At 40.0% G+C, this 11,482-nt stretch overlaps 1 protein-coding gene across 1 annotated transcript; it reads right to left on the bottom strand.

Moving 5' to 3' along the window:
- Window positions 1–6,087: 6,087 nt before the first annotated feature.
- LOC148131125 (endogenous retrovirus group K member 24 Gag polyprotein-like) lies at window positions 6,088–7,053 on the bottom strand. The gene has a single exon (XM_087959039.1). The coding sequence runs from the start codon at window positions 7,051–7,053 to the stop codon at window positions 6,088–6,090; it is 966 nt and encodes a 321-aa protein (XP_087815165.1).
- Window positions 7,054–11,482: the final 4,429 nt, after the last annotated feature.

Below are 11,482 nucleotides of genomic sequence, written 5' to 3'. Positions count from 1 at the left end.
CCAACAAACTAATGTTTCTTTCATGTTGGGGAAAAAAAACTTGGGGGGGGGATTATAGGGCAGATTTTGGCCTGGCACTAGCTTTTTATGTCTGTTGAATTGATGTACCCCAAACACATCCATAAATGGAATACCAGTGGTTCTGGAAATTGGCTAAAAATAATATGGGGAGCAATATTTGCAAGGAAAGGTTCCCCTTTTTTCACAAAAAGTCCAAGCATCAGCACTCTGACTTCCTTTGTGCAAACGAAACACAACCCCATGGACTTGGCATTTGCTGAATTGACAGAAGAAAACTGAATGGGCAGAAAACGGGTGTTGCCATGTGGTTCTGCCAAATGAATCTTCAAAATAGCTTTGATCAAAATAACTGCAATAACTGTGTTTGATGAAGTGATGAGAGTTAAACCCTAATTTCCTGTTTTAGGTCAAAGCTTTGCCTTTCTTGGTCAAATTGAACACCAAATATTTCAATTCTACATGTCCAAACCAACTATTCACCTTATATTCTCCTAAAAGTGAACTTTTTGTGTGTCCTTGACAACATCACTGGGCTAGAGAAGTACAGAATAGGCAGATATAGTTACCCCTATTAAATGATGCAGAGGAAGGAATACTGAGGGCATAGATTAAATAATTACATGGTTTTCATGAAGGTAAGCACGTAATTTTGTGCTCTAAATACAAGATGAGCTCCTCTGATTCTACACATTTTAGGATCAAAAAGTATATCTATCTTCCCAAACATTCTCCCCCTCTCTTCCACACACACACACATTTCCACACATAGCACACACACATAACCTAGGCTCATTGTAACATAGTGCACACCTGTGCACATGAACATTTCCATGCATATAGTGTACAGGTAAATTTGAAGGAAATGAGAACACTGGTGGGAGTGTTCTTTTCCTTCTTCTTTTTCTCCTTCTGCCACAGAAATTCATTTTAGGCCAACACACACACACCTATACACACACCCAAATTGCTTCAGATAGAGATAAAGAAAACCTCCTATTTGCAATTTGTTTCCAAATGTACTTTTGATGCAGGGGTGAGGAGGGAAATTGCAGCCTATGGAGTGAGTTGACCCTTCTCTCCACAGATATAAATCTTAGATTTATTCACTTCTCCACATGGAATTTTATGTCTGAAATAAGCCTCCACTTTTGAAGCATAACTGCAGAAGCTCCTTATGCAAAAACCTATGCATTTAAAGGCATTGCAAAAAACACATGTGATATTTGTTAATTAAAAGCTCTTCTGAATGCTGACATTTACCACTGGGTAAAAAATACTGGAACTTGCTGATAATCCACACTTCTCTAATAAAGCACTATACTTTACTGATTGATATTAACATTTACCAGCTTCCTGACAATAATGTGCTGATGCTCCCATGCTTCACGTTTGCCTCTTTTTTCTTCCCTATTGTGGTTCCCTCTGTCAAGCAGAACAAAATCATGCTAATATTGTCATCAGCCACAGAATACTTAAGACTATTTCCTTCAGTGGGTTTACTGTAGGTATGTCTGTGCTGGAAAGAGGGACTCATTTGTCTGTAACATTTTTCATTGTTATCCACAGTGCAATTCCATTGACTTTTTCATCAATGGTATTCTGAGGGATTAATCCTGTTCCCTTTTTAGAAAACACAAGTAAATTAATAAGCTAATGTTTTTCTTTTTTAAAAAAAACCCTTGTTTTACTGTGTGCTCTTATGCAGTCATCCTTTAAAATAAAGTAGAACAGATCTGTTAGATTGCATGTCAGGCACTATGAGATTAGCATTCCAGCATTTTTGCTATATTACCGAAATTTGCCGATATCTAAGCACTCCAATTGATTTTCTTTTGTCGTTTCCATAATTACCTGGCTCTTCAGGTGCAGTGTCTGAGATCCCACCCTGTAATCATACCGATGATCCTTAAACAATTATTCATCCTGTTCCTTCTTAAGCTTTCTGAAGCTATATTTGCCAGGGTGACAGACTTGTATCAATTTAATCCTTCTGTCTTTTACTTTCATGCTTTGGTGCGTTCAGAACATTTGTCAGGTGTAATTATATCCAGTTAATGAGGAGATGAATTCTGAGCCCAGGCTAAACAGTTAAGAGGTGTGCATGCATATTCTCACATACAAAGGCAGAACTTTCTCACCAGAGGAAGAATAAAATGCTCTCATGTCTTGTGTCAGCCACGATGTGTCAACAAGATTAATAGCTGTCAAAAATAAAACAGTGCAGATCTTGATGCTACAAGTTTCTCTTGTGGCAAGGACTCAGGGGATCAGAGCTTTAATTCTTGTTTGAAGATATTACAAAAACTAAGAGAAGATGCTGCAAGGAGGAGGTGACATGGGGTGTATTTGGACAAAAATGGATGGAAAGTTGATTACAAATGTTCCCAAAAATATCAAAGTAGCTTGGTTTGGCTGACTTTATTCTACATGAAAATTCCATCAATCTTATCTTAAATAAAATCTTAGTATCACTGAAGTTATGAGTCTTTATCCTTGTCCATTAATCAGTGTGAACAACAACATGTAGGAGACCATATACATTTCTCTAGTGCTCCTAATTAGTATAGAATATAGGGGCACACCGGTAATTATTTTTCAGCACAGAGCCTAACTTCTTCATTGAGTGCAACCCCCTGCCCAATTCTAAAATCTATCTAGCATGTATTTAATGGCTATGAGATATCAGGGTTCATCCAATTAAAGAAACTCCATCACTTCTCTGTGATAATTGTCAACTGTTTGCCAATTCCTCCTAGACAAGTAAACACTCTCGGGAGCTTTGAATTCCCAAAAGTATTATTGGATACATTTTGTTACTGAAGAATCAAAACCAGCTCTGGTTTTCTCATGCAAATGCTTGCCTAATTAAACAATAGCTTCCCTTTCTCCCCACCCCTGGGTGATCACATTGTCCAATTATGAGACATCCTTTTTTTTAATGGGAATAGTCCACCTCCTTCTCAAGCACCTGCAGTCATGATCTTGATGGTTTCCAGGCTCTCATGGTCTGTGCACAAATTCTCAGGACTCCATTCCACCCTTTCCTCCCCCCAGTTCATTGGCAAGTTGAGTAGCGATAAGGTTTGAAAGAAGCAAAGCAGTTCAGTCTTGACAATAATATTATTATTGGGATGGGATTTAATTAATAAAGTTATTCAAGACATTTTTAATAAAATGGAATTCCCTAATATTTATGTTGGAGTAAAAAATAGAATGAAAAAATAGAATGATTTAGAACAGTAGAAGAAATGTTAATTTTGTGTCATGAGACACAATGTCATCAAGAGTAGATTACAATCCAGCTGTAGAATTCTTTAAATTCAATTCTTTCAATTCAGTCCCAAATAATTAACAAACCCAATTTCCCACCTTAAAATAGATTAATTTGGGCTAAATATTCAGGATCATAACCTTCCAAATCTCACAGAGAGTGTGACTTTGAAACAAATATTGTGACTAACAGTATTCAGGAAATCTGAGAAATTTCTGCAAACCAAGTGACGAAGAGGAAAAGAAAGAAGGTGGCAATAAAAAAGGCAGCTTTCTGATTGTGACTTGCTTTCTTTGCTTCTTTTCATTTTTCTGGTCCAGGTGAAAAGCAGAACAGTTAGCTAAGCCTGCGGCTTTGCTCCGCATATGGAAGGCTTCTCACTGGGTGGTCGAATGCATCAAGAAAGACACCAACGCAAGTTCTATCTTGGGTGAGCTGCCCCGATCAGAGTTAGGGGAACTCTTTTTATTAAGAACATACAAAAGAGGTGAGCTCCATCCAATCATTATGTTACATGCGTAGGAATGTTAGTGGATGTATAGTATAGTATAGTATCCAATCACAATGCCATGGTCAATTTAAACTAGCAAACCAACGCCTGCATTTCAGTTAACTGCCTTTGTGACGTGTTAATGGCCTTGTTCCTAGTACCTGCTTTCAGCCTACGTGAGACCTGGCATGTACTGGAACTATTGAGGTTGCTCACGTGAGGCTTGGCACACAATGGAATTGGCCCATTACAGCATCTCCTCTGTTTTAGTTTTATATGGAGGAAATTCTTCTGGATCTTCGTCACTACCCATGCAAAAACTTATGCGAACGCACACATCAGGGTCTTCTGAGGGTATGACTTTGTACAGAGGTTCTTTTTCCCAGAGGGCATTAACCTGTGCAATGGCGCGCTTTTCAGCTAATAAAGACAGACTATTGGAGATGGTACGAACAAATATTGGTAACACACATGGAAGAATAACGCATCCTGCAGCAATCATACATATGAGAGCTACTATGGCTTGTAATCCTGGTAGTTTAGGGAACCAAGAACTAAAAATATTCTTAAAATCAATACCTTGCCATACTTGATTAGGATTGTAGGTTAATTGTCGCATCTCAGTTGTTAATTGTGCTACTACTTTGTCAACTTTGTCAATTTGAAGACAACAGTTCGTAAGATTGAACCTACCACATACCCCTCCTTCTTTGGCTAGTATGTAGTCTAAAGCTAAACAATTTTGGTAGACAGCTGTGCGTAATTTGTCCGTAGCAGTTGCTAGAGTGTTTAGAGCCTTGTCTATACGTTGACCTGCTAAATCTAAAACAGCTTGTAAACGAATAATTCTATTAATCATGTATATGGGGGTTCTGTACCCCCAGGACCCGTCTTGGGCCCAACTAGCAATGTTGTAGGTGAAGACTATTCTTTCTGAGGTCCAGGTGTCCCCTTCATATTCTGATTGACAGGGGAAACCTGCAAAGGCATTATCGGTGTTTCTTTTCCTGCGGGATAATGTATCATACACAGGGATGCCCAGTTCTTGCTTAATGGAGATCGGTAGGAGGAAAAAGGAAGGTCTTATCCACCCCAATACACATGACCCTTGCCAATCTGCTGGAAGGGACAGATAGGCTAGGTTACCACAAATCCAATACATGTTATTTGGAGCTGTCCAAATTTGGGAGGATGTTGTGTCATAGAGATAAGGTAGGAGGGAGGTGTTGAATTTGGCAGGTGTGGTGGTAGCATTGTCAGGTGCTGTCCAAGTCTGGTAGGAGTTATCCCATGTACCTAAGCAAAGGAGGTGTCCTACTGGAGTGGACCCATTTTGGGAAAAACAGTTTCTACTGTTGTAATGCCCCCATTGTTTCTACATTGTAATGCCCCCATTGGTTTTATAATCGCATTCACGGCTCTCAAATCACATAATAGCCTGAATTTTCCTGACTTTTTCTTTATAACAAATATGGGGGTGTTATATGGACTGACAGATGGTTCAATGTGCCCTTTGACAATTTGGTCCTGAACAAGTGAGTGCAGGGCCTCTAGTTTGTCTATAGTGAGGGGCCATTGATCTACCCACACAGGTTCTGTGGTTTTTAATTGCAGCCGTAGTGGATTTCTAGCAAAAGATTCCATTAATCAATAATGAGTCTTGCATTAAGTTGAGACATAAGATCACGGCCCCACAGGTTAGTATGCAGTGGAAGGACCAAAGGTTGGAGGTAGGCAGTGCGAGAAATATCAGAAGAACTCACCGGTAGCCAGTGTTTGCTACGGTGGGCGTGCTGAACTCCTCCCACTCCCCGAACGGCTGGGGCAGTTTCCAAAGGCCAATCGTCCGGCCACTCAGCCGTTCGGATGACACTTACATCAGCTCCAGTATCTAAGAGACCCGAGAAGACTTTGTCATGGATTGTAAATTGTAACACAGGCCTGGCTTGTTCTACTGTCTGATGGACAGTAAATGCCCATGCATCAGCTGTTTTAACAGGTACTGGAATAGCGGTTGCTACTAATTCTCCCTTGCTAAATTTTGTGGGAGTATTTCCAATTACTGCCATGGCTACTGAGGAAAAGTCGTCGGAGTCTCTCAAAAACGGAGAAGCGATGATTCCCCTTGCCATGAGGTCTCGGATGGGATAGATTATGAGGGGTGTCATGGCAGGGGGGATCGTTTTCAGGCATGTGGGGAGAAAGTAAACAGTGCCTGGGATGTCAATTTCCATATCTTCAGAGGCAATTAGGTGGAAAGATATGGAGTCAGCCTTTGGAGTGGGGCTAGCTGATCGCCCCTCCTCTAGTTTCCCTGTGGCTGAGAATTGTTCCTGCGACACTGATTTGCCCAGTGGTACCCTTTCTTGCACCTGGGGCATATCGTCTTAGGCTTGGTGTTGTTTTGTGTATTGTCTCTGGTTCTGCATTGTGCCTTAAAATGGCCAGGTTTCCCACAATTGAAGCAGTTTCCGGCCGGCCTGTTCTGAGAGTTTGCTTGCTGCAAAGCCATAGCCAGATGCTCCATATTGTAGGAGACAGTCCCCACGATTCTGCAAGCCTTTAGATAGTCCGAGAGGGAAACCCCCCCTCGGGCAGATAGAGGCTGCAGAATCCTTTTGCAATCCTCATTAGCATTTTCAACAGCCAGTTTTAACAGAAGCTCTCTACGGGCTTCTTCATTAGAGATTTGCCTATGAATGGCTTTCTGAAGCTCCTCTATGAACTCGGCATAAGGCTGATTTGAGCCTTGAATAATTTTTGAAAAAGATCCTACGATGCCAGAGGTAGGATCATCAACTTTGTCAAGGGCTTTGATTGCTATGATACTGACAAAGGTAAGGGTACGTTGTGGGAGTGTCGCCTGAGCTGCTAAGTCCATAAATTGACCCATACCACAAATTTGATCCGCTCTCGCGACCACACCATGATCGCGGGCAAATTTTTCAGCTTCGGCGCGAAAGTCTGACTCCCAAACAACGTACTGTGGTCCTGTCAGTATCATGCGAAAAAGATCCTTCCAATCTTGGGGTAACATGAAAAAGGAGGTGCTGATGGTGTTAATGAAGCCTCTGACATATGGTGCCTGGATGCCGTACATGGCCACGGCTTGTTTTAAATCTCTAATTAATTTCATGGATAAAGGTTCAAGTCTAGGCACCATATTTCCGGCTCCATCCCCTACATATTCAATGGGACAGAGAGAGAGCTCCTCTAGAGTAAGAGAGCCTTCTCTGCGTCCCTGCACCATGGCTTGTGCGAATGCTCCCATGGGTGTCTGATCCCTCGCTGGATTTGAGTTAGGAGAACTCATGGGTTCAGGAGCAGTGGGGGGGGGGAGCTTCTAACGGGAAAGCATCCTTAGTCTTGGTTTCAGTTGTGTAAGGAGGAGGAGGATCCTCCTCAGGGGAGGGGGCCTTGGTCAGCGCTGAGCCATGGATTGTTAAGCATTCCATGACTGTCCTCCACGTGGTCAGAATTTTTGGTGGAGCCCTGGGATTGCTATGAAAATAATCACCCAAACGTTGCCATGTGGAAACTTTCAGGGACCCTTTATCCGGATAAGCCGGGCATTGCATGTAAATGTAAGTCAAAAGGGTAATAAGGTCCTTCTTAGTTGGAATCAGGAGTGTTTTGCCCTGATTCCCAAGAATACAAATTGAACTCTTCGTTAATTCTCCTAATTCCTGCAAATGTGCTATCTGCTCTTTGGAGAATTTTCTACCCATACTCACCTGAAGGGAGGATGTCTTCTTTGCTGAAGATTCCTGGGGAGGGATCCGTGACACGGAGACGGCGTCCCTGGGTTGCAACTGGCTCGTCCGGCCGGGTAAGATAGGCAGTCGAAGAGAGACGCACCCGTTTCCTTTAGCGGATCACATCGGGGTCACCAATTGTGGCTTTGCTCCGCATATGGAAGGCTTCTCACTGGGTGGTCGAATGCATCAAGAAAGACACCAACGCAAGTTCTATCTTGGGTGAGCTGCCCCGATCAGAGTTAGGGGAAATCTTTTTATTAAGAACATACAAAAGAGGTGAGCTCCATCCAATCATTATGTTACATGCGTAGGAATGTTAGTGGATGTATAGTATCTTCCAATCACAATGCCATGGTCAATTTAAACTAGCAAACCAATGCCTGCATTTCAGTTAACTGCCCTTGTGACGTGTTAATGGCCTTGTTCCTAGTACCTGCTTTCAGCCTACGTGAGACCTGGCATGTACTGGAACTATTGAGGTTGCTCACGTGAGGCTTGGCACACAATGGAATTGGCCCATTACAGCATAAGCCAAATAATCAGAACACATTCGTAAGAAGCCAAGACAAAAGAATACTGAATAACAGAAATTTAACCCTTAATTCACTGATAATCACTGAAGTTCAAAACATTATTAAAAATCCATTCTATTCTATTCTATTCTAAATAGAAAGATCTGCAATTGTCAAAAATCCATCTCACCCTGGCCATGCTTTTTTTGAGCTATTACCATCTGGCAGATGGTTCAGGACAATAAAAACAAGGACAAATAGGCTGAAAAACAGCTTCTATCCCAGAGCAGTAATTATATTGAATTCTACTGTATAGTGCAATATTAATATGCAGTATCAGGGGTTTTCAATTTAATAGTATAAAACGTGAAGGATGCATGCTTTTGTTTTATTTTATTTTATTTTGCATAATGTACACTGAAGATGGCATTTAATTTTGTTGCATGAGGTGCAATGACAATAAAGTAAATGGAAATAAGATGGAAATAGGAAATAGCTCAAAACTTTGCGGTTGTTTGGTGTAACTGCATTGCTGAATTACTGGAGCTCGAAGTTTCAAATGAAGAAAGCAAATATTTTAATGCTTTCTTATAAATAATATTATTAATAATTATTAATTAGTATTAATGATAATTAATATGATCATTACTGGTTATTAATAATAAATATCATCATTATTTATTATAATTAATAAATCGGTTTTAATTATCCACTGTTTTTACTTTGATGTATGGTGCCTAGAGTCACTTTTGGTAAGAAGAACAGCTATAAGTTGTAAATTAGATGAAGAAATAAACGAACGAACGAATGAACGAACAAACAAATAAATAAATAAATGTGTATATTTTATTACTAGCATAGGAATGTGGTGGCTCACAAGGTTAGAAGGCTGGGCTAACGATCAGCAGGCTCAGTTCAAAACCTGTTGCTGTTGCAGGGTGGATGAGCACCCATCACACACTCTATCTCCTACCAACCCAGCAATTTGAAGTGAGTGACTACAAGCAGATTAATGGGTGCAACTCTGGTGGGCAACTTCATGGGGACTTGAATGGAGCTCCCAACTGGGCATCCTCTGGGCAGCAGTGATGTCACTGGCAAATCCTTTCAACATGCTTCTGACACAGAAAAAGAAAGTACCAGCATACTATATAGATCCTCTATATAGAGAGGAAAGCTCTGGTATCTGAAAAGACAACATTGCTATAAGGAGTTGCTGACAAATGCTGCATAAATTCTCCTGTAGGGTTTTCAAATCATGGAAAGTGAAAGAATTTCTATATTCTGTAACTGGTTGGTTCCACCATGAATACTGCTATAAGTACTAGGTGCCATGCTTTAGAGTAAAAGAAAAAACAACTGTAATACCTCAAAAAAGGAGGTCAGAACTTGACCTATGTGATAAGAGGAATCCATATCTTCTAGTCAGGGTAGTTCTGCTTAGATACTATAAATCAACATAGGCAAAGCGTATTCTACACTGACGGAATTCCTACCCAAAGTTTTCACAGTTATGCAAATGTTCTAAGAGTATATAATTTATTCAGTCCTCGTCAATGTTTGTATGTATGAAGTTTCTGAGAATTTAAAATTGTATTTGAAGTAATTTACTCTAGTGAGTAAAGAAAAAAAATTCAAATAGAGTTCCATACAAAAAAATTTATCAGAGAAAATAGTATGCTTAAGCCACAATAAACAAACAAACAAACAAACAAACAAATAAATATTGTCTTTTAGGTAGCTTTCATTTTTTCAAGTGATATTTGTTTTATGTAGCTTTGGAAGGCTAAGCTGTAACTTCTGTAAAGAGAATAGCTGCCCACAAATTTCAAGAACTAAGAAATCATCTCAAAGACTGAAAAGACTACTTAAACTTCACTCCTCTAGCGAACCTTTCACTTCAGCTACCTGCTTTAAGATACAGTCCCTCCTTGATGAGGTTTTTTTTCAGAAGAAAGACCTTATCCCAAATGACTTGTTTACTTGCCCCAGAAATTATCACTGAAAAGCAATGACTTCCAGATATGCCTTGTGTCAATGAAATAATAAAATGAGAAGAAAATATTTTGCCTCAAAGACTGTTTTGCTTTCATAATACCAACTTTCTTTTAAATAAACTATTGGTTTTATATTATAAAAGGTAAAGGTTTCCCTGCACATGCATCTAGTCGTTTCCGCCTCTATGGGGTGGTGCTCATCTCATTACAAAGCCAAAGAGCCAGCGCTGTCCAAAGATGTCTCTATGGTCATGTGGCCAGCATGACTAAAGGCTGAAGGCACACAGAACGCTGTTACTTTCCCACTAAAGTGGTCCCCTATTTTTCAACTTGCATTTTATGTGCTTTTGAACCTGCTAGGTTGGCAGAAGCTGGGACAAGTAACGGGAGCTCACTCCATTACACGGCACCAGGGATTCAAACTGCTGAACTGTCGACCTTCTGATTGACAAGCTCAGTGTCTTAGCCACTGGGCCACCGCATCCCTATATTATATTATATATTATAGTTTATAATTTATATTATAATTTATATTATAGTACACTCAATTTTGCAGTGGAAAGAATGGGAAAAAATACTTTTATATTAATAAAATTTGACCCATGCTAACTGTTTAATTCAAACTATACAAAGAAAAGAAAAGTACTACTAGATCAAACCAAAATTTCCATCTAATGCAGTTCCATTTTCTCTTAATGGGTAGTAAATGTTTCTGGAATGCCTACAACACAAGCACTTGGATACATAACAAACACCTTCTAGCAGCATGCAACCTCTGAGCTAGCATTTAACATCATGATTAGTACCAGGTCTTTGATAGTTGAGTTGTGTGTGAATTTGTCTAACTCTGTTTTAATACTGCTTTCTTCTATAACAGCTGTCACCATGTCTTGTGACAACAAATGGCATTAAGTTATTCACATGCTCTGTTTCAGGTTTCCAAGTGATGAAATCCATTAAAAAAAATCCATTAAAAAAAAGAAGAGCAAAGTACCAAATTGACAATGTCCATGCTAATTCCGTATCTGACACAACCCAGAATTACCTCAGAATATCAGAAGTTAGAAACAACCCCCAAAAGTCACATTCTCCAATAGAAGTAATTCAGCGTTGCTTGCTTTCATAAAAGTCTATCTCAAGGGGCCTGAACATGGTCAGCTCATTTTCCCATGGGAAGAAGTATCACCTAGCCTAAACAACTCTCCCTATCTCCACTCCTCCCCCCTTAGGAATGTGGCAAGCCTGAAACCCTTCCCCCATGACCACCAAAGAGAAAGTAAGAAAAAGAATATATACTAAGTCTAACTAAAATGGCTACACATATGTCAATTTCGGGCTTGACACTCTGTGGAGCACCTAAAACAAGTCTTCTAGCATAGTCTTAGTTAGTCAACCAACTGAGAACAATTAAACAGAGCTACAGTATAACTTAT

Source organism: Notechis scutatus, chromosome 3 (genome assembly GCF_049901735.1).
Source record: "Notechis scutatus isolate UNSWTSFEM ecotype Mainland chromosome 3, rNotScu1.2, whole genome shotgun sequence".
NCBI classification, from domain to species: domain Eukaryota; kingdom Metazoa; phylum Chordata; class Lepidosauria; order Squamata; family Elapidae; genus Notechis; species Notechis scutatus.
Note: the sequence above shows the minus strand (reverse complement) of the source record. Positions and strands in the feature narration are given on the sequence as shown.